The sequence below is a fragment of the Acomys minous genome (genome assembly GCF_964271855.1).
Source record: "Acomys minous genome assembly, chromosome: 9".
NCBI lineage: Eukaryota > Metazoa > Chordata > Mammalia > Rodentia > Muridae > Acomys > Acomys minous.
The window spans coordinates 18889509-18913703 of NC_140490.1; the positions used below are offsets into that span (position 1 = coordinate 18889509).

At 46.0% G+C, this 24195-nt stretch overlaps 1 protein-coding gene across 2 annotated transcripts in view; it reads right to left on the reverse strand.

Annotated features, from left to right (window-relative positions):
• RFT1 (RFT1 glycolipid translocator homolog) overlaps positions 1–21394 on the reverse strand; it is a 37621-nt gene extending 16227 nt beyond the window's left edge. Inside the window, exons 1-6 of one of the 2 annotated variants that reach the window (XM_084796885.1) lie at positions 21273–21394; positions 16022–16107; positions 14086–14202; positions 12699–12888; positions 10893–10994; positions 6776–6913 (exon numbers count right to left, since the gene is read on the reverse strand). In XM_084796885.1, coding sequence (XP_084653011.1) covers positions 6776–6913; positions 10893–10994; positions 12699–12888; positions 14086–14202; positions 16022–16107; positions 21273–21335 — 696 coding nt within the window. In that variant the 5' untranslated portion in view covers positions 21336–21394. The remainder of the gene's footprint in view (positions 1–6775; positions 6914–10892; positions 10995–12698; positions 12889–14085; positions 14203–16021; positions 16108–21272) is intronic. The other variant, XM_084796886.1, reaches the window with a different exon arrangement.
• Between the last annotated feature and the right edge of the window lie 2801 nt (positions 21395–24195).

Here is a 24195-nt window from a genome sequence, read left to right on the forward strand (position 1 = left end):
CCACAGTCAGGAAGCAGGAAACAGACTCCCAGTCTCAGCTCCTCTCTCCTTTTATTTTAGTCCAGGATGCCAACTCCTGGGATGGTTCTGCACACATGGAGGGTGGGCCTTCCCACCCCAATTCACCTAGCCAAGAAACTCCCTCACAGCCATGCCCAAAGCTTCCTTTTCTACGTGATTCTAGGTCCTGTTCGGTTCATAATCAATAGTAGCCATTACACTGTATAACCCACATTAGCCTTATTTATGATCTTCCTGCCTCAGCCTGCTGAGAGCTGCTGCAAGTATCTACAACACCATCCCTAGCTCATAAAAACAAAACAGAACTTGTGTGTAGGCATACTATGCGTGGATGGTAGAACAGAGCTTGTGTGTAGGCGTACTATGCGTGGATGGTAGAACAGAACTTGTGTGTAGGCATACTATGCGTGGATGGTAGAACAGAACTTGTGTGTAGGCATACTATGTGTGGATGGTAGAACAGAACTTGTGTGTAGGCATACTATGGGTGGATGGTAGAACAGAACTTGTGTGTAGGCATACTATGCGTGGATGGTAGAACAGAACTTGTGTGTAGGCATACTATGCGTGGATGGTAGAACAGAGCTTGTGTGTAGGCATACTATGCGTGGATGGTAGAACAGAGCTTGTGTGTAGGCATACTATGCGTGGATGGTAGAACAGAACTTGTGTGTAGGCATACTATGCGTGGATGGTAGAACAGAGCTTGTGTGTAGGCATACTATGCGTGGATGGTAGAACAGAGCTTGTGTGTAGGCGTACTATGCGTGGATGGTAGAACAGAACTTGTGTGTATGCTTAATACGCGTGGATGGTAGAACAGAACTTGTGTGTAGGCATACTATGCGTGGATGGTAGAACAGAACTTGTGTGTAGGCATACTATGCGTGGATGGTAGAACAGAGCTTGTGTGTAGGCATACTATGCGTGGATGGTAGAACAGAGCTTGTGTGTAGGCGTACTATGCGTGGATGGTAGAACAGAACTTGTGTGTATGCTTAATACGCGTGGATGGTCATGAGTGGGTTAGTACATTGGGGAGGTCGGGGGACACCTTTTCTCCTACCTTTAAATGGATTCCAGGGTTTGATTGTTTTTGGTTTGGGTTTTGGTTTTTCGAGACGAGGCTTCTCTGTGTAACATCTTTGGCTGTCCTGGAAGACCAGGCTGGCCTCGAACACATAGAGATCTGCCTGCCTCTGCGGCCCAAGTGCTGGGATTAAAGGCATGCACCACCAGCACAAGGCGATTCCAGGGTTTGAATACCAAGTTGGGTCAACAAGAGCAACTTTATCAACTAAGCCATCCATTGGCTGAAGATGACTTTGAACTCCTGCCCCCTTGCCTCCACTGCCCAGGTGCTAGGATCACAGTCCCACACCACCATACCTGGTTTATGTAATGTTGGGGGCTGAACCCAGGCCAATACTCTAAAAAATGAGCTAGCCCTCCTTTTTTTTTTTGAAGTAGAGTCTTATATGGCCCACGCAGCCTTGAACTCTGTATGTAGCCGAGCTGCGAATGACACGGAACTCCTGATCCTCCTGCCTCCACCTGCCCAGTGCTGGATTATGGACACACCATCACATCTTACTTTCCAGTTTTAATATACTTAACTCAAAATATTGCTTTTTTGTCACATGTTCAATATAAAGAAATACAGCAGCACTCCATGTTATTTTTTTCACTCTAACCTTTAAATAGCAGTATGTATTCTAAACTTACTGTTCCCTCAATTCAGATTATTCCAAAATGCTCTACAGTCACTTGCAGCTCGGGCTAACTGGCTAATTTAAACAGGGCCATCCTACAACACCTGAGAGAGTAGGGCTCTTCTCAGCCTCGATTCCTCTCCCCTTTCTTTGCTTTTAGACAAGAAGAGCACAGGAGTGAGTCCTCCCAAACTGTGCTGCCTTCAGGGTGTCAATGAACTCTGAGTAGATGCCAGGGTGTCTCTAACCCTGAAGTAAACGTTCCTCAGGCAGAAGGAATTGAGCCACTTGTTTAACACTGTCCAACCAGCTCTCTTTTCTCCAGAACAAAAGCTGCTAGACAACTTAACACCACAAGAGGGCGCTGTGGACCATGACTCCACAGTCTGGTCAGCTCTGGGGAAGAAGGCTTAGATCGCCTCACATTGCCCCTGTCCTGACAGTGGCTTTAAGGCTCTTGGGGGTGTGTGCGTGCGTGCGTGCGTGCGTGTGTGCGTGTGCGTGTGCAAGACAGTCTCACTTAGGTAGTCTAAGCTGGCCTCAAAAACCTGCAGCCATCCTCCCTCCTAACCCTCTCAAATGCTGGGATTAGAGGTGTGTGCCACTAGGCCAGAGCCCATGATGCTCTTGTTAAAGCCTGCTTGCCAGTAAATGTGCTTGGGCAAATGATTCAGCTTCCAAAAGACAAAGTCTCTGGGAGAGTAATCCCTTGGGAAGTGAAGAATGTCCTTGCGTTCAACAACATCTTCCTCCTAATGTCTTCAGTGCCAGTGTCCCGGGATTCAGAAGGCTGCTTACTACAGCCAAAGTGATCTTTAAGGACCCACTGGCCGTCTCTGAGGCTTTGGGTTCTCCAGCCACTGGGTGGTAGAAAAGAAGAAGTGAGCTCTGGGGCCTTGACTCCTTCTACTCAGAACAGGGATGGTGAAGGACACTATTCAACACAGCTGGGCAGGTCCTGTTGCACTCTGGTCTACAACAGACATGAATTTCTCTGAACTCTCCTAGGCAGACATTCTGTATCCTCGCTGTGTTGGTGCCCACTCTGCGGCATGGAAGATGAAATGCGGCATGGAAGATGAAATGCGATGGGCAGTAGCCTGGAACCAGAAGCAGGCTTGTCCTGCTGAGTCATTCTTCTCTTCCCAAACTCTTCTGACTCAGGGTGACCAGCTGGGTCCCTCCCACACTGGTAAGTCACTGGGAAGCCAGAGGCCACAGCCCATCACTTCCACTACCTCATAGGCGCTCCCCTTTCCCTTCCTACCCCAGTCCACACAGGCCTCCGACTGCCCTAGACTTGTCCAGCCTCCCATTTTTGTCCACCTCATCACTGTCCTTATCATTTTGTACCTGAAATATTGCCACAGCCTCCCACTGCGATTTTTCAAGTATAACTTCTGCTCCAGCCAAACCTTTGCACTGTAGGTCTAGGCTTTGGCGTCAGGCTTAAAGCTTACGGTTTAAACTGCCTCTTGAGTTAGCACAAAGGCCATGGGCAAAATTGTTAACTTTGCTAGGCCTTAGTTTCATCATCTGCAAAATGAGGTAAGTTCTGCCATATATTAAGATTAGCTAGGCATGGTGGCACATGCCTGTGATATTAGCACTCAAACTCTGAGGCAGGAGGCATTAAGAGTTTAAGGCCAGCCCAGCACTCGGGAGGCAGAGGCAGGCAGATCACTGTGAGTTCGAGGCCAGCCTGATCTACAAAGTGAGTCTAGGACAGCCAAGGCTATACAGAGAAACCCTGTCTTGAAAAACAAAAACAAGAAAACAGAAAAAAAACAACAACAAAAAATAAGAGCTTAAGGCCAGCTATATAGTGAGATCCTATCTCAAAAAGAGAGAAAGAAGTCCTATTTGATGGAGCTGGTAGGGACAAGATACTATGAAGCTCCTCTACATGGCCATGCAAAACCTTTCAGATGGGTGTGATAGCCCATGCCTATAACCCAGTACTCAGGAAGTAGGGACAAAAGAATCACAGTTCAAGGGTATCCTCAGCTACATAGTTAGAGGCTAGCCTGGGTTACACTAGACCCTGTTTCAAAACAACAACAACAAGATTCTGGGAGAAGGAGAACCATTGTCTTTGCCTGGTTATAAATGATAACTCCAAACCCATGGCCACACAGAGGCCCTGGCTAAACTCAGTGGGTCACAAAGTAAAGTGAAAAGCTGTAGTCACCACAGCAAGCATGTCTTCAGTGTGAGGCCATGGTGAATGCGCTGTGGTGGAGACAGCTCTGACACACACTCAGGCAACCCCACTGCGAGACTCTGCATTTAGTGTCCTCAGAGCAGACGCTCAGGGTGGACAGAGCGCTCTACCTGGGAACATTCAGGGTTGAGACTGAGAGCACAGCCATTTCAGTTATGAAACAAGAAAGAGGTTTGTAGGAAACGGCAGGGTAGATAGGGGTAGTAGGAGAGAGGCTGTGTCCGGATAGCAAAGAAGTATACATACAGGAAATTGTGGAAGAACACATTTAATTTTAAAAAGAATATCTCCAATAAGCTGCAAGCTCAGATTGTACTCTACTGAAGTTACTGCTTCTCGGTGCCATTGACCTCCCCTCACACTCCCCAACCACCCTTCACTTGTTTCACTCTTCCTGTCTGGTCCACTCAAGCACCCCAATTATCCCCATATTCTTAATCCCAACCCTACGAGGGCACAGGACAGGCTTACGCATGCTTTTCTGTTTCCTATGGTCCTAAATATCACCATGCATGTTAAGTTCTGGCTCAAAAGCAGCTTCTTCCAGGAAGGCTTCCTGAATGCTCCCAGACAGAGTGCTCTGTCCACCCTGAGCTTCTGTTCCGAGGACACTAAAATGCAGAGTCTCGCAGTGGGATTGGCTGGGTGTGTATTGGAGCTCTCCCTCCACCACAGAGGATTCACCATGGCCTCATGTTACTGCTGGCAAAGAGTGGTTACTGTAGATTACTCCCTTCCTCCTTCCCCCCCACCCCCCATATCTCTCCCTCTCTCCCCCTCCCTCCCTCCCCCCCCCCCTTCCTTTTCTGGCATTACTTGGGACTGAACCCAGGGCCTTACAAATACTAGGCTATATCCTCAGACTTTTTCCTTTCTGTAAATTTTGAGTCACAGTCTTACTCAGCTGCTTAGGCCGTCCCAAACTCACCCTATAGCCCAGGCCTTGAGCTCTTGCTCCTTCTCCCTCAGCCTCTTGTGTAGTTGGGATTACAGGCCTGTGCTATCATGCTCCTCTTGAATGGCTCTCCTCAAATTTCAAATAGCTTTATGGAGCTCCTAAAGTCTTCAGAGCCCCATGAGACATGAAGGCCAGCAGTTTCACTTTAAAAATAAAGACTCTGGGACTGGAGAGATGGCTCAGAGGTTAAGAGCACTGGCTGCTCTTCCAGAGGCCCTGAGTTCAATTCCCAGCAACCACATGGTAGCTCACAACCATATGTACAGGGATCTTATGCCCTCTTCTGATATGCAGGTGTACATGCAAATTGAGCACTCATATACATTAGATAAATAAATCTTTAAAAAAACCAAAACTTTAGAGCGAGGTGTGGTGGCACATGCCTTTAATCCCAGCACTCAGGAGGCAGAGGCAGGTAATTGCTGTGAGTTTGAGGCCAGCCTGGTCTACAACGTGAGTCCAGGACAGCCAGGGTTATTACACAGAGAAACCCTGTCTCAAAAAAAAAACAAAACTAAACTAAACTAAACTAAAAGAAGCTACCAACAACTCAAATGCTCCTTTCAAAAACGTGCTGGAGAAGAGAGGCTGGTCAACATGAAAAGCTGGCCAGACAACGGCGGGCACTGGGAGACCTTGGCACTGGGAGACCTTGGCAGGAGAGGGACTCATCTAATCTGGAGTCCTAACCATTTATACCACCGATATGGCACAACAGTAGCCAAAACCATCCCCAATTAAGGTCCCCTAAGAGCCAGCTGATGAGAACGGAGTACTGCTTGTTAACAACCGAGAGCACGCCTGTCTCTGACATACGACTATCTGGGCCTTCTTAAAAAGCCGTAGAACAGGATTCCATAACTGTTGAGACTCTATTCTCACATATTTGGCAACCTTCTCAAGTAGTCACAAAAGAGAAGTCCACCGGGCACCTTTCTACTAAAAACAAGCAAACAAGCAAGCGCTGAGAATAAGGCATATGCTCAGCATGCGGCAACTGAGAGTATCTGAGTGAAGGCTGTGAGACCGTGAGATGCTTTGGCTCCAGGCTGGCCAGCAGCACTGACCCCATCAGAGCTGGGAGTGCAAGGCAAGCAGCCTGAGAGTGAGCAGAACAAGGTGATGCTTCATTCCCACACGCCAGCATCCAGCTTTCTCATTTGATCTGACAGGAATGTACTCACGTGAAATGCTGGTCTCACACCAAGATTTAAAAAAAAAAAAAAAAAAAAAGACAAAAAACCAGCCAAGGCTACACAGAGAAACCCTATCTCAAAACAAAAACAAACTAACAAACAAAATAAACTATGAGCCAGACATAGCTTTCTTATCTTTCATACCAGCACTCAGGAGGCTGAGGCAGGAGGATTGCTCCTAACTTCACTCCACCCTTACCTTGGACAGGTACTTACTTGTTCAGCCTTAACTCCTCAGCCCTAATATACTAAGAGTGAGATGCTGGCCTTTCAAGGTTGTAAGCCCCGGTTGAGGTATGTGAAGTATTTGGGGCCTGGCATAGTTTTTCTCCACTGGGAGCAGTTTGGCCTCTGGGGAGATGTGGCGGTGTGTGCAGATGTTGCTAAGTGCTGCACTGGTGGGGATAGGACTGCTGGCATCATGAGGCGAGGGCTGCTAAACATCCCACAGCATATACAACAGTCCTACAACAAAGCATGTCCTGCCCGAAAGTCACCAGTGCTAAGATTTGGGAATCCTGACCTAGTGTGTGGCAAGCACTCAATAAATACAATCTGTAAAATTCTCTTTCCTATTATAAAAATAAGCCAGCTGCAGTTTCTTTGTCTCAGTGATAGCCATCACCAGTGAGTCAAATGATAAGGGACAAAATGCACTACTCACTCTGCTTCTTGAAACACTGGGTAACAGTTGTGTTATTTTGGAGACAGGAAGAGTCAGTTGCTTGGTTGACTCTGGGGAACGCAGTAACTTTACCAAATAAATCACACAGCTGAGCACCAGAACAGCAGTATAGAAAAGCTGAAACCAGAAGATAAAAGGGCTGACGTTAAATTGTTTTGATACAGGCATAGTTACAACAGGACTATAAATATTATCTCCAAGGTCAATCAAGAAATGGAACTGTCTTATTAACTGCACTTGCCAAAGAGCAGCAGGCACTCCCTCAGACCCAGCCCTGCCGCAGCACCTCTGTGCCCAGGCCCCGCACTTCACGTGAAGAACACAACCATCATGGCAGATGGCCACTAGCTCAAATGGCACAATGTCAGTACCCACCCAGCAAACTGACGTGCTGACAGCCAGGAATTTGCCATCATTCCGGAGTGGGTTTTCCATGAACTGTGGAACCTGTGCCATTTCTGATTACAAAGCAGAATTGAGCTACTGGTTCTCTCCTCCCCACCCAGGACATTGGCAAGGTGACAGGTGCTTCAGGCTGCAAGAGGAAAAGGCGGAGTTGTAAGAAGGTCACCCTCGCCCTCCACCCAAGCAGGATGAAGAATAGCTCCCTCTGGTCAGGAGGGGTCCTCCAGCTTACACGTGCCAAAGGCTGCCTCCTAAGAACGGCAGTGTACCCTAGTTCAAGGACTGGGACCTCTTTTCTCCATCTTTTCTTCTTCCTCTTCTTCTTCTTTTTGTCGTCTTCTTCTCCTCCTCCTCCCCCCTTCCTCCTCTTTCTCCCTCCTCCTGTTCCTTCTTCTTCCTTCTCCTTCTCTCTTCCTCTTCCTCCTCCTTCTCAGTCTTCTTTTTGGCTTTTCAAAACAGGTTTTCTCTATATAGCTCTGGCTGTCCTGGATTTTGCACTGCACACCAAGCTGGCCTCTGCCTCTGCCTCCTGTGTGCTGGGATTAAAGTTGAGTGCCACCAATGTCTGGTTCAAGCCCCTCTTCCTACTTGTCTGTACCTAGGGAAGTGCTGTTAAGAGGCACATGGCAGGGGAAACGAGGAGTCGAGGAGTCGTGTTTGGTAGGCTTAGCCTCCTATGTGCCCTACTTGCAACCATGCGTGTAAGGATGAAGCCTGCCATCTGCCAGCCTTCCTCATTCGGGCCTTAAATGACAAGCAGTGTGACTGTGGCCACAACACTACTACCCATGTCCTTGTGATAAGTGTGCTTCTCCACTTCTCCTTGCTTTCCTGCTGAGCATGAGGAGAAAGTCGCATAATAAATATTACCATTATGATTATAGGATTCAGTGGCATGTAGTCCACTTACATTTTGTAAAACCATCAACACAGCAGCACTATCTAATTCCTTAATATTTTCATCACCCTAAAAGGAAGCCGCAACCTTTAAGCAATTACTGTTCATTCCCCCAGCACTTAGCAACCACTAATGTGCTGTGTCTGTGGTCCTGCCTATCCTAGACATTATATATTAATGGAGTCATGCCTGATTTTCACTTAGTATAATGTTTCCAAGATTTAATCTACGTTGTAGAACGCATCAATAGTTGTTTGTTTGTTCTTAGCATGAATCTGGCTGTCCTGGAACTCTGGAGACCAGGCTGACCTCAGCCTTGCACTGCTCCTCCTAGTTCTGCCTCCACAGTGCCATGATTACATGGATGCCACCATACATAGCAGTTTTTAGAACAGTAATATTCCATTCTATGGAATGGACAAACTAAATTTTGTCATTAGTTAGTGGGCATTTGTGCTGTCTACCGTCTGGCAAGTGGAACAGTGCTGTGCTCTTTACTGTATGTATTTCCGAGTGGAAATGTTGGATCCTGCGATGCATCTTGTTTAGTTTTAGAGGCACTGCCATCCGCTTCTCATGGAAGCTGCAATACTTTATGTGTAGATAGAAAAGTACTAGTTTCACTTTCTTCACAACCTTACCTACACGTATTATTCTATACTTAGCAAAAAAATACCCACCCTAGAAAGTGTAAAGTGGTGCCTCACTGTGGCTTTATTTTTATTTTTGGTTGGTTGGTTTGTTTGTTTTTAATGAAATTTTCTCGTGTATCCCGGATTATCACGGAACTCACAAAGTAGATCAAGTTGGCCTTGAACTCCCAGAATTCCACCTGCTTCTGCCTCCTAAGTGCTGGGTTTAAAGCCAGGCTCCCCTATGGTTTTGATTTGCATTTCCCTAATAATTATTGATCCTGAAGGTTTTCCATGTGCTTTTTGGTCCATTTATTTTATATATTCTTTGGGGAAATGTCTGTTCAAAGTCTTTGCCCAGCTTTTAACTGAGTGACTTATGTTTTTATTGTTGGATATTGGCATACCTTACTTATTCTGAGGTGTGTTTTATGGACTGTTTAAGGAAGACCTTGGAGGCGGGTTTGACAAGAGTACACTCAGGGGCCGGGCAGGGTTCATATTGCTGCTGTGAGGTGTAACTGGCTCATATACTTTTGGCAGTGACTGTCCTATGGAGCCTGTAGAAGTCTCACAGTAAGGAAACAAATGCATTCAGTTTCCCCTCATTGAACTATGACTCTACCATGGGTAGAAACTATAACATCGCATAGTGAGCCAGGCAATGGTGGCACAGGCCTGTAATCCCAGAGCTCAGGAGGCAGAGAAGGATGGATCTCTGAGTTTGAGGCCAGCCTAGTCTACAAAGTCAGTTCCAGGACAGCCAGGACTAAACAGAGAAACCCTGTCCTGAAAAAAACAAAAACAAAACCACGCAGTGCCAAGTGCCTTTCCCACAGTAAGAGCCAGCCATCTTGTGTCACTTTGAGGCCCTTCTATGCTACCAGAGAGAATGCATAAAAACAAGGATTATGATAAAACTACAGTTCTAGATCCAATAAAATATGGGAAAAATAACCATAGATACGTTCTCTAAACTATTTATCGATTTGCAAATTGGTATCTTTGTTATTAATTAATTTTAAATCTAATTACTTTGTGTTCCATAAAAATATCAGTAGTTTCCAGAGGAAATAGGAAAGAAGGTCAGCTAAGCCATTACTAAGCAGCACCTTTATCTGCCATCTCAACACGACTGAGAACTGCAGACTACAGTCCAGGCACAGAAGGTCTTGCCTCTGACCCTAGCAGTTCTGAGGCTCACACAGGAGCACTGCTGAAGTCCACGGCCAGGCTGGGCCACAGTGTGAAACCCTGCCTCCAAAACAAAGACCACAACCAAACAACCAACCCAAACCACAGGAAAGCCGGCAAACGGAAGACAGGCGAATTCTGAGTTCAAGGTGAACCTGGACGGCACAGCAAGAGCCAGTCTCAACAAAACAAGACCCCCTACAAGTCACTTCATATGCCTTTTTGATATCTGGTAAATATCTAACCTTAGGTTTTACTGCTATTTACTTTTTAAATATTTATTTATGTGTGTTGTTGAGACAGAGCCTCTCTAAGGTCTGACTCTAGGCTTCATTACTAGTGACGTTTTATTTATTTATTTATTGTTGGAGACAGGGTCTTTCCATGTAAGGTGTCTGCCATCATGCCCAGCATTAGGCTTCATATTAAAACAGTATTTTTCATCCAGCAATATCTTTATTAGAGTTCAAACTATAGACCATACATAGACCATTGCATGGAGCCAAAATTGCTAAAACTGAAAATGTACTTGCTTGGACTTGATTTATGGACTCTCTGAATTATGTGAGATTTCAATCTAAGTTTACAATATACTTGGCAGCGTTTCCTCCTATTCTGCAAACAGCTGACTGAAATTCAAGGAAAAGAATACACATACAATGTGGTTCCTACTCCACCCCTCTGCTTTTTCCCTGCTCCCCCATAAGCCTGTTACACAATCAAGATCAGTTTGATACCGACCTGCGCACAGAATGTCTAAAAGGAATTCTGATGCCCTCCCTGGTCCCTAAGGACACCAGTGGTGCCAGTATGTGAAACAGTAGCTGGAGAAGTGGTGGCAAGCCAAAAGTCTGGAGTTTCAACTCTCGACAGAGCGTGCATACTGTGAGCCTGTTCCCACAGGCTAGTGGGAACAGGAAGGGAGAACAGAAATGTAGATTACATAGAGTAACGCCATGATTCTCACCTGAGCCAAAGAAAAAATGTACAGACCCCAGTGAGGCACCCACAGGACAAGAAAAGCTGTCAGGACACTCCTGAGGATGACCGACATGCTCTCAGCAAGAACCTGCACACAGAGGGAAAGGTGCAATATTACCAAAGAGTGGAGATGAAAACACATAGCAAGCACAAAATTCACTGTGGTTACCCTGGCAGAGGGAATGGGGCATGGCTGGACATAAGCATCAATAATAATGCTGTATTTCTTGGGATGTGGGTGGTTCGTTCATGTTCTACACACACACACATACACACACACACACACATACACACATCTTAAACATATGTATGTGCTAGTATGCAATAAATAATATATTTTAAAACAGAAAAAGAAACATTACTTACAACTAAAGATCATTAGAAAAATCTGAAATGGTTTATAGCATTCCTAAATTTTAATTCTCTTAAGTTCCTTAGTACAAAACCTGTTATTCCTTTATAACATAGGGAAGTAACCCCTCCCCAGGCTCCCGTGTGTGTGTGTGTGTGTGTGTGTGTGTGTGTGTGTGTGTGTGTGTGTGTAGGCACCTGAAGGCCAGAGGTTAAGGTCAGGTGTCCCTCTCTGGCTCTCCACCTTACTTTTTGAGATAAATGTCTCTCACTGAGCCTGGAACTTCCTATTTTAGTTAGACTGCAGGCCAGGAAGACCCAGGATCCTCCTACTTCTGCCCCCCAGTGCTGGGATCTGCAGTGCTGGGTTACAGGCTTATAACATGGTGCAGGGATAGAAACTCGGGTCCTTCTTGTACACTCAGGTCCTCCTTCACTAACTGAATCACTCTTCTGGCATCCACACTTGGTGTGTGTGTGTGTGTGTGTGTGTGTGTGTGTGTGTGTGTGTGTGTGTGTTTCAGCTCTTGGAGTTACAGACAGTTGTGATCTGCCATGTGGGTGCTGGGAATTGAACCTGGGTCCTCTAGAAGAGTACTCAGTACTCTTAACCACTGAGCTATCTCTCCAGCCCTATCCACTTGTTTTTTAGATAAAATCTTGTTAAGTAGCCCATGCTAGCCTTGAATACAACATCCTCTTGCCTCAGCCTCTGGGATACTGGGATTACACATGTTCATCACCATGCCTCAATTGGCAGAAACAAACTTTAGCATGGAGCTCATCTGACCAAAAACAAAAACAAAAAACAAAAGAGAGAGAGAGAGAGAGAAGGTTTCTCTGTGTAGCCTTGGCTGTCCTAGACTCACTTTGTAGACCAGGCTGGCCTCTGCCTCCCTGTGTGCTGGGATTATAAGTATGCACCACTGTGACTGGCTCATCTGACAAATTTAAAGTAATAAATCATATTACCTTTTTCCAATTAAATCTAGAAAAACCATTCTTTCCTATAAGAAGCTTTTTCAAAATGCCACACATCTGGAGGCTTTGGAGCTCAGCAGTTAAATGCACTGGCTTCCCTTCCAGACGACCTGGGTTCAGTTCCCAGCACCTATATAGTGGCTCACAACTGCCTGTAATTCCAGGTCCAGGAGGTCTAACCCCTGCTTCCAGCCTCCAGGGCACCAGGCACCCAAATGACGTACAGATACACATGCAAGCAAAATAGCTATCACATAACATAAAAAATACACAATAGATCACACATCCAGATGTGGTGGTGCACACCTGTAATCCCAGAATTCAGAAGGCACAGGCAGGTGGATCTCTGTCAGTTCCAGCCCAGCCCGGACAACATGGCCCCAAAACTATCAACAGCAACAACAAAACCCCACATTTTCCCTTATTACTCACATTTCTTACTCACAAGGGGTTCACTGACCTTGAGCTTAACAAACATATGTGCTTGTGCCAAAACCCAGAAAGGCTCTCCCAGAAGTTCCACGACTGCAGAGAGACCAAAGAGCACCACGCCAGTTCCATAGTAGGGGACCACATTTGGATCAGGCACTTCAAGCAACTGCAACCAGACCCAGCCCAAGAGTAAGGACCAAAATATGCCCAGAGGGACACTAGAAGAATAAAAAAGGTATTTTTTTTATTATTCAAAGTTTTAAGTATTAAAATAATAACATTAGATGAAAACAACAGTCATAATAAAACCAATTACCACAGTAAGAAGCTAGTAGGTATTTCGTAAGAAGCTAGTAGGGAATGCAAGCATCATCTGCATGCCTGGTACCATGATTAAACCCTTTATCTCATTAACCGTTCACAATGATCCTCAGTCGTTATCCTCATTTAGAAGGAAGCTGAGGCTGAAAGGGATGGGTAATTTAGCTAAGATTATGAACAGGTGGTCAAGAACAGAAACAGGGCTGGGCATAGTGGCACATGCCTTTAATGCCACAACTCGGGAGGCAGAGGCAGGTGGATCTCTGTGAGTTCGAGGCCAGCCTGGTCTACAAAGTGGAGTCCAAAACTGCAAGGGCTACACAGAAAAACAACAACAACAAAAAAGAACAGAAACGGGGCCCAATCCTGATCTAACTCCAAATCCTATACTACATCCTCTGGTTTTGATTAAATCAATAAGGCAAATTTCCAGGGGGAAAGAAAACCCCATTTGTTGCCTATGCTTAGAATGGCTGAGAGACATTATACACTGTCATGCACCCCAAATAACCAACAGTCCCCAGCATGGTGCTCATTTCACGTGTGTATCACAGGGCACTTAAATATGACTACTCAGTTGGGAGTCATTTTGCTAATAAGATGAACACTTGCCAGCCCTTCTGACAGGCATCTCTATGAGGCAAGAGTTATGCAAGGGCGGCCTTGGGAAACACCTCCACCACCAGCCTCCCTGCAGGGAGAGATTCAGCCAGAGAAAACCATTTTAATTCTCAGCTGACATAGTTGGGCTACTAGAACATTCTAAAGAACTGAAGAAAAATGTAAAGAAAGCCTCAATAGGCTTTTTAAAAATATTAAGTAGTTGACGAAAGCTCAAAAAGAAACTATAGGGCAAAAGACGAGGAATAAAAACACTGGGAGCAGGAGGTCAGAACCCCAGCCAGAACCCCCTCCTGGCTATTGGAGAGAAACAAACTAAACAGCACCTAACTCAGACACTCTCCCCATCCTGCGGCTAGAATTATTCCCCCAAACCCACTGAACAGCCAGGCTGGAGACAGCTGTCTTTAGGCAGGTATTGTCATTTCACTACAGCCCTCCTGACATGTGTCATCTGCTAAAGGACAACTCACGTTAGCCACAGGAGGTTGAGGGTCTGACTCCAGTCCCGCTGGGCACTCCCACTCAGACAGGCTCTTCGGAAGGCCTCCCTGGCCAGAAAGATGGTAGTTGAGTAAAGCAGTGTTAGTCTGCAAAGCAAATGCAGAAATTGGTAAGGCCTCCAGGCTTGTTTTTAATTTTTGTTGAAAGAACTTTTGAGATTCTCCTAGCAACAGGAGTAAGAAAAGTTATTGGTCATAAGTCACTTGTGGTAAGCATGGTGGCACAGACATGTGATTCCAACTACTTGGGAGGCTGAGACAGGAAGACCACAAGATCAAGGGCTACTGGGCTTGGTTCAAGGTTAGCCTGAGCAACTTAGTGAGACCTGATCTCAAAATAAAATGTAAAAAGGATATAGCTCAGTGGTATAGCATTCGCCTAGGATCTCCAGCCCGGCAGAAAAAACAAGACAATCATCAACACTTCTGGTCTCTTACAAGACACCCCCACCAATCTGACCCACATGGCAAACAGTTAGGAACCAGACAAGACACACTTGACTGTGTATGTGCCTGGTTACATCTCAGCAAGTGCTGCAGTGACCAGAGAGCCTGCAGCCTCATGGCTGTGAGCAGAGGTGTTCTCCTGACTGTAAGGAGAGAAAGACAAGCTATCACCCCACACAGTAAGGCGACCTCCTGGTGATACTGGAACCTTTGTGAGAGAAGCAGAGGGTCTATCACATGGTGGTGCTAGCCAAAAGAGTGTCAGGACAAACAGCAAAGCAGACTGCCACTACAGAGGTTGCTGCAAACCCTACTCAGGAAGATTGTCCTGAGTACCTTGCAGGTGGCGAGCACCTGGGTCAGTCTTCCTGCACCTACAGAAAAGCAGCTGAGGTCTACCTGCCTCTCTCTACGGCCAAGAGGCCTGATGAGGCTGCCCAAGGTGCACCTGCAGGTGAGGAGGAGACAAAGCCTGCCTTACACTGCGGCGAAGAGCAGGTAAAGGCTGTCAAGGCAGGAACTTAGCCATCTGGGGGAGAATGCGTAGGGAGAAAAATCGGATCCCTCTTTCTTCCTGCTTTTTAAATACTACATCTCAACGACTCCTCTCTGCCTCACCAGCCTGTGAACCCTACCCTATCTAGTACAAAGCTTCAGCAGGCTGCTTTGCCAATGACAAGTTTGAGAACTGCCATAGGGCTCTTTGAAAACACCACGAACATTTGGCTGGTAAATGCCAGGCATGAGATTCTGTCTAGAACATACTGTCTTTGTTTACCAGGCTATGAAGACACACCTGAGACGCTGAGCTATTCTAAAGACATCATTTCATACACTTGTGTGTGTGTGTCCTTTGGGAAGACAAAATAAGTGTGGGTGTCCTAGAACAGAGAAGAAACAAGCTGAGTCTGACAAGACAAATCCAGTTCACTTTCCACAGAACCAATCACACGGACTCAAACGTGATCCCAGTCACTGTCTCAAGTACAAAATCACTGAGGAAGAACTGAAGGCAGCTGGCTGAGGCAGGCCTGCAATTTTGAGGCACGTCCTCACGAACTGCAGAATTCCTGCTTCCTGTGTTGTGTCAGCAGGGCAAGAACACAGGATTACACCTGAGACACAATTCGCAATGATTTACTCCCACTCCTCTCCTGGGTTCTAAGAGCAGAAAAACCGGAACAGCTAGGGAGAAATGTGCATTTGGAGGCTGCTAATGGAAAACACCACATGGGTCCATTAACCACAGCAGTGCCCGTTCATCCCCCGCCCCCGCCCCCCCTGCACATCCCCGCCCCACTCACCCGCCCCCCCCCCCTGCACTCCTCAGCTCACCACGGAATGGCTCAGCTACTGGGAAAGGCATAAGATCCTAAAATCATATGGGGGCACATGGGTACAATCTGACAAAGTCTGTGACTTGTGAGTTGTGGACAGTGCCAGGGTCTGTTCCTCTTACCTGACGTTCACTATGCCCACAATCTCCTTTGACAGGAAGCGAAGAATAAATGCGTTCAAGACAAAGGTGATTATTCGAAACAGTACCTACAAGAAAATACATTTGAATTATGTGTGGAGCGCTGACTTTCTTGCAATGAGGACCGTGCAGCTGTTTCTCCCGAAGTCATGTGATGACACAAGCAGCTTTGCTAGGCTGCGCACCTCACTGTACTTGCTTTCTGTGAACTCTAATTCTGTAGTCTCTCACTACCCTGAGCAGTGCGCCTAGAACCCAGGAAGGCATTTGGGAATCTCCCGTACTTACCGATGAGATGAGAGAAGCCTCAGCAGGTTGACTCTTTAGCTCAAAATGGTTCACATTGTCCAGGGCCCTAGCTAAAACTTTCTGCAGACATATCCAATCTATAGGCCACGGGCCACTTGAGTCCCAAGACAGCTATGGATGCAATGCAACACATTTTTGGATGACACTGTCAAGATATTGAACAATCTCAAAATCCTATTGAGAAACTGTGCACACAAAAGCCTGCAGAGTATAGCAGGCTGACTAGGAATCAGGGATCTAAGTTCTTTCTTCTCTGCCTGGCAATATTTAGGGATTCCAATGACATTTAATCCCCTTGAAGTCCCCTTGTATTACATAATGTAAAACAGGAGTGGGAGAAGAGTCCAGCTATTGTCATTTAACGGGGACGCATCCTAAGACTTTCAAGCCTGTCCATTAAAGAGAACCCCCTAAACAAACAGTCCTTCCCATGAGACCTAGGAGAGTAGGAACTCACAATTCAATGAGGCTCCCAAATGGAGACGCTGAACAGGATGCAAGTTTCACTCCTGTTCTCTCCTCATCCCAGCCCCAGATGACAAGTCAAGTCTGTGTTAAGCACACGGCGGTTACCCACATACAAAGCTGCCATTCTGGAAGATTCAGGCAGTGTAGACTAGAGGACTCCCATGGTCTGAAACTCTCTGGGCCACGATCACTATTCCTAGAGTGTCGCAGAGTGCCAAGATTATCACCATGTTTCTGGAGTCAGAGATGATTTTTTTTTCTATCTGATGAAAGCTCTGTAGCCTCTTAGAATCATACAGGCTCATACACACACTCCAAAGTCTGCTTCAGTGCTGGTGGCTGGAAGCCACTTCATAGTCTTATTAGAGACTCAGCTGAATCTCAACCCATCACTCAGCTCTTCAATGCATCCATCATCTTCTAATTTTTACAGGCTTCAATTTCTCTGTCAAATGAGGGAATGTCTCATAAGGTTGATTACAAGGATAAAATAAGATTATAGAAGTGGCTTTTAATCCTGGTACTTGGGAAAAAAAAAATCCCGGAACTTGGGAGGCAGAGGCAGGCGGATCTCTGTGAGTTCAAGGCCAGCCTGGTCTACACAGCAAGTCCAGGACAGCCAAGTCTACACAGAGAGACCCTATCTCGAAAAACAAAAACAAAAAAAGATCATAGAAGTGAAAACATTTTTGATGTATAAGTTAAAGGCCACCTCAGAAAAATTACATAATAAAATGTAGCTGCAAAGCTACCTTAAGTATCAACATTATAAGTTAAGGAAGCATATAAAATTGAACTAAAACATTCAAGGACTCTACATTTTATGATGATTTTTTTAAATTCATATACACACACACACACACACACACACACACACACACAATTGTAAAACCCATTATTTGTACAGTAATATATACTGATTACAAACTGCACACTTAGCCAGGTGGTGGTGGTACACACCTGTAGTCTCAGCACTTTGGGAGGCAGAGACAGGCGGATCTCTGACTTTAAGGCCAGCATGGTCTACAGAGCAAGTTCCAGGATAGCCAGGGCTATACAAAGAAACTCTGCCTTGGGGAAAAACAAAAACAAGACAAAACAAAACAAAAATCCAAATTATACACTTAAGCCAGGCGTGGTGGTGCACGCTTACAATCCCAGCACTTGAAGAGACAGAGGCAGGTGAATCTCTTGTGAGTTTGAGGCCAGCTTGGTCTACAAAGGAAGCTAGGGCTACACAGAGAAACACCTTGTCTCAAAAACCAAATTGTACATTTAAGAAGTTATTATTGTCAGCTGGGCGGTAGTGGTGCACACCTTTAATCCCAGCACTCAGGAGGCAGAGGCAGGTGGATCACTGTGAGTTCAAGGACAGCCTGGTCTACAAAGTGAATCCAGGACAGCCAAGGCTACGCAGAGAAACCCTGTCTTCAATTAAAAAAAAAAAAAGTTATTATTGTCCAAGACACTAATGGTCTTAGGTCATATCAGTGTCTTCTAATAAAGGTTTGAGCTAATAAAGTCCAGGTTCCTATGGCTATTTAGTGTTTTAAGTCTACCTGGTGGCCCCTTCAGCAACATAGCCTCCATTTACTTTCATAAACAAGTTTACATTAGTTGCGCAGAGTGACACAGGCCTGTAATCCCAGCACTCTGAGAGTCAGAGGCAGGCGGATCTCTGTGAGTTGGAGGCCAGCCTGGTCTACAAAGTGAGTCAAGGACAGCCAAGATTATAGAGAAACCCTGTCTCAAAAAACAAAAGCAAACAACAAAAAGCACCTTTACATTTATAAAAAGGGTTTACATCTGTTAACAATTTGAGCCATAAAAGCCACCAAGCAGGCTAGTCATTCTGGCACAAACCTTCCAATCCAGCATCCACAAGGCAGAAGCAGGCAAACCTCTTTGAATCGGAGACCAGCCTGATGTGCCCAGAGAATTCTAGCCTAGCCAGGGCTACACAGTGTGACCCTGTCTCAGAGCAAAACAACAAGAGACAACCAAGGCTGAGACTATACCCCAGTGAGTGATAAGGCACTTGCTTAGGCCATGTGTGGGGTGCTCTGGGTTCAACTTCCAACACCAAATGACAACCAGGCAGATGCACTGAAAATAAAACTCAGAATGAAACAAACAGCAAACAAGTGACCCAGCTTAACTTTACCCTGAGGCCACCTGAGCCCACTCCAGCGTGTCTTCTGCTGTAACCTGTCTCTGTCTTCCGAAACTAATCTAGGCAGTGAGATACGCACCACACTGAACTCACGTATACTGTGAAACAGGAAAACAGAGAGCTAGACAAATGAGGAATTAAATGAGGAGTGGCCAGCATCCATGAAGCACACACCGAGTGCAAGGCACTTTTCTGTATCCTTTACGTCGCTCACCTTATTTTATCCCTACACTGCCATTTAAAAACTCTATTACACTAATAAAAGTAGATAACACACGGGAAGCACTTTACAATGTGCCAGGAAGTAAGAGAGATTGTTTCATCTAATCTTCCTAACGACCCTGTGAGGCTGTATTACTGTCCTATTCAGGATGAGAAAGCTGCTGGGACGGTGGTGCATGCCTGTTACCCGAGCACTTTGTGAACTGAAGCAAGCGTATCAAGGGTTCAAGGCCAGCCTGGACTACTTGCAATACCTTTTCTCAAAAAAAACAAAACAAAACAAAAAAAAACCTCAAACACCAGAGTGGTGGTGTATGCCTATAAACCTAGCACTGGGAGGCAGAGGCAGAGGCAGAGACAGGGCAGGTCTCTGAGTTCAAGGCCAGTCTGGTCTACACAGTGAGTTATGGGACAGCTAGGGAGACAGGGAGAGATCCTGAAGAAAGAAAGAAAGAAAGAAAGAAAGAAAGAAAGAAAGAAAGAAAGAAGGAAAGAGAGAGAGAAAGAACAAGCAAGCTGGGTGCACTGGTGTACAATTGTAATTCCAACACTCAGGGAGGCAGAGGCAAGCGGATCTCCGAGTTCAAGGCCACCCTGGTCTAGGACAGCCAAGGCTACACAGATAAACCAAAAGAAGAGGAGGAGGAGGAGGAAGAAAAAAGAAAAGTATAAACTGATGTTCAGAAAAGTCAGGTGACTTTATTTTATCTTAACCTTTTTTGAGGCAGGGTCTCACTACGTAGCCCTAGCTGGACTGGAGCTCAGTTGGCCTTGAACTCACAGAGAACCATTTGCCTCTATCTCCTGAGTGTTAGGATTAAAGGCTGTGCCACTACGCCTAGTAATTCTTTTTTTTTTTTTTTTTTTTTTTTTTTAAGACATGGTTTCACCATGTAGCCTTGGCTGTCCTGGACTCAGTATGTAGACCAGGCTGGCCTCGAACTCACAGCGATCCACCTGCCTCTGCCTCCCGAGTGCTGGGATTAAAGGCCTGCGCCACCACCGCCCGGCTGTAATTCTTATCTTAAAAGTTGTCGTCTCAGCCGGGCGTGGTGGCGCACGCCTTTAATCCCAGCACTCGGGAGGCAGAGGCAGGCGGATCGCTGTGAGTTCGAGGCCAGCCTGGTCTACAAAGAGAGTCCAGGACAGCCAAGGCTACACAGAGAAACCCTGTCTCGCAAAAACCAAAAAAAAAAAAAAAAAAAAAAAAAAAAAAGTTGTCGTCTCACTTGAGTCTAACTCAGCCTGGGTCTCTCTCCTAACCTCTCTGTGCCTTTCTAGGATAATGATGAAGGTTGGCTCGGCACTTGTGTGAAGTCGGGTTGATAAGCTGGAGAAAAAGGCATCGAGAAAAATGAGGAAGTTGACTTAGAAGTGACTTCTAGGGGATGAGAGAATCTTTAGATACTATGTGGATGGACTGGCAAGTGTCGTATCTGGCAGGGGAAAGAGCCAAAAACGCTTTGTCCAAGGACACACAGCAGATGCAGTTTAGTAGGTGCACACTGGGATACAGGTACTGTGATAGATGCGCTTATTCAAGTGAGTCCAAGCAATCCCTACAAATTGCTTTCTGAAGTATGTGCTATCACCCTCACTCTGTCAACAAGTAGCTAGAGGCTCCCGGCCAGAAGTGACCTGTCTGGGTCACACAGCAAGTAATGCCTGAACCCGGATCTCTGTTCTTAGCTATACGGTATGGTCTCTCTAAACTCAATGCGAATCAGAGTTAAAGAAAGGTGTTTTGAGGACCAAGAGTGAAACACACAAGAAATGAACCCCTTAAAATATCAGACTCTTGAGCACTAAGTAGCCTCTGCCTCTACCACTTGATTGAGTTGCCTCCTACTGCTACACAGAAGTACAATGTTCAGAAAGAAAATGACATGTTTGTAGTCATTCAGCCAAGACTCGGATCGCAGTCTCCCAACTCCTAGACCCGGCGCCCCTCCTTGCCGCCGTAGCGTCCTATGGAACCCCCTGTAGTGCCGGGGACCCAGGGCAGCCTCCCCACGAGACTTGGCCGCGGCACCACGCGCTGGAGGGGGCACAGCAGAGTACCTGCAGCAGGAGACCCGATGAGGCCAGCCGGGCCGCTTGGCCCAGCACCTCCTGGCTGCCCATAGCCTCAGTGCCACGGCTCAGAGGAGGAAACACGGCCGGCGTCTGCTTCGTCGCGGGAAAGTGACGTCGCGGCCAGGCTCGCTCCTGATTAGGGACTTTGGCGGCGGGGGCGGAGCACCAGAAGCTGAATGTTCAAACAGCTTGATAGTCTGTGTCTTGGTTTTAGGCTATGTCTTAGTGTCTTCTTGCTTTTGTTTTGTTTTCCTTTGGCTTTCCTTACTTTTCCTTTCCTTTCCTTTTGTTGTTTTTGAGAGTGTGTTTAACGCTGGACCCTATTGTCTATGTTGGCCTAGAACTCGCAGGCTCTGCAACGCTGGAATTACTGGGGCACACCCCCAGGTCCAAGTGTGGTCTTTTGGTTTTTTCGGTTTTGTTTGTTTGTTTTGAGACAAGGTCTCATTATGTAGCCCTGGTTATCTTGGAACTCGATGTGTATGTAGATCAGGCTCACTTAGGACTCAGCATCTGCCTGCCTCTGACTCCCAAGTGCAGGGATTCCAGCTGCTATTTTAAATTGGGTCTTGCTGTGTAGCCAAGGCTGGCCTGGAATTCACTGAGGGAGTCTAGGATGGCCCTGAACTCCTGGTCCTCCTGTCTCCAGCTCCTAAATGATGAGATTACAGGAATCAAGGTGGCATCTTCTTTGTTGCTGTGTTTTGCTTTTCTAATTAAGTATTTATTTTTGTATAGCGTGGGTGTGTGCATATCAGAGAACAACCCTCGGGAGTCCGTTCTCTCTTTCCACCTTCACGTGGGTTCTGGAATCAAACTAGGATTGGCAGGTTGACAAAGCAAGCGCTTAACCTGCTGGGCCAATTGGCAAGTGCATTTATGATCTTCCCTGCCCCACCTCCCAGGACTGGGGATTGAATCTGGAGCTTCATGCACTCATGCAAATGCTCTACCAGAAACAACCTTCTTCTTGCTTTTTTTTTTTTTAATTTAATGAAAGTTATTTCCTTTTATGAATGTGTCTCTCTTGCAAATAAATCAAATAATGTGGTCACTATTAGACGATGGGGCCAGAGTCTGGGGGTGTAGGAGTTGATAAGAGTGTCGCCTAACACTCATGAAGCCCTAGGTCCAGTCCCAGCACCACCTACGCCTACTTTAGTAGTGTATGCCTGAAATCCAACACTCAGGGTTGAAGGCTGAAGGGTCAGAAGTTCACGATGTTCCTTAGCTGCATAATGAGCTTGTAGCCAGCCAAGGATACAGAAGACCCTGTCTCAAAACAAACAATGGTGTCAGGAAAAAGTCATTAGTCAGGTTCCTGCCATTGGCCATCACACAAGTACGTTCACCGCACCCTGCCCCCAATTAGGCTGGACAGGACATCTCCCATATTGCCAAGGAAGAATTGAGGACCACAAGTTCACTACAGCATTTTCGTACATGTAGCTTTGTAGAGGGCTTCCCAAAGCTCTGGTGCTTGGGCTGGGTTGTCAGAGAAGGGGGAAAAATAAGCCCTGGAGGTGTAAAGTGCCTGTTCACATCTGCGCAGCGTAGGCCAGGGCAGAATGGATCAAAGAACAGACTAGAAGTACTTTACACATTTTCTTTTGAAAGTCCCTAACATACACGATCATCTTTTCCTAAGCTTTTAAGCCTTCCTTGCTCTCAACTAACTTCTTGTCAGCTTTTACATCATCATTGTCTTTATCAGTACATTTCCTTGCTCTCAACTAACTTCCTGTCACCTTTTACATCCTCACTGTCTCTATCAGTACATTTTAGACCCTCACAATTTGGATCCCTTGATCCCAGCACTCAGGAATCAGCTGTATCTCTTTGAGTTAGAGGCTAGCTTGATCTATGTAGAGTACATTCCACAGCAGTCAGGATGACATAGTGAAGCTCTGTCTCAAAATAAACAAATAAAAACCTGGGTCCTGTGCCGGGCGTGATGGTGCACGCCTTTAATCCCAGCACTCGGGAAGCAGAGGCAGGTGGATCACTGTGAGTTCAAGGCCAGCCTGGTCTACAAAGCAAGTCCAGGACAGCCAAGGCTACACAGAGAGACCCTGTCTCGAATAAGCAAAAAACAAAAACCAAAAACCTGGGTCCCTTACTGGTCCTCAAAGAATCTCTGTCAGGTTTTTTGTTGTTGTTATTGTTGTTGTTTGTTTGTTTCTGTCACCTTCTCTCCCCAAATCTCTTCCCTGACAGTACTCTTTGCCTTTCCAGGGCCCACATCCCGGCCCCTGCCTATTCACAGTCTGTACTTGTTATTAACTAAATGTCTGTGTCTTCTCAAAATTCATATAGTAACAGTCCTGAATGTGGTGACATACAGGCACATTTAGGAGATATTAGGCCATAAAGACAAAGCCTTTGTGGTGGTGCCACTGCCTATATAGGGAAGGCATCTGAAGGCTGGTTATGGTGGATCAGTGGCCATATGAAAAAGATATTTGAGGGCTGGTCATACAGATCAGAGATGCAGTGCCTGCCTACCATGTGCAAACATGTGATTCTGACCCTTAGTATTGAAGAAGAAGAAGAAAAAGAAGAAGAAAGAGAAGAAGAAGAAGAAGAAGAAGAAGAAGAAGAAGAAGATTTAAGAGAGATGAGTGAGGGGCTGGGCGTGGTGGTGCATGCCTTTAATCTCAGCACTCGGGAGGCAGAGGCAGGCAGACTGCTGTGAGTTCGAGGCTCTGTTGGGTGCTGACACTCAGAATGTGAGGTTTTGACCACCAGACAGATTTATCCTTGAATCCTCATTCTGCCACTCACTGTGTGGCCCCCTAATATGCTGATTGTTTACTTATTTGGTTGGTTGGTTTTGTTTTAACCCAACATAATAATATTTTTATTATTGGTGAATTTCACATAATGCACCCTGATCTCACTTCTTAGT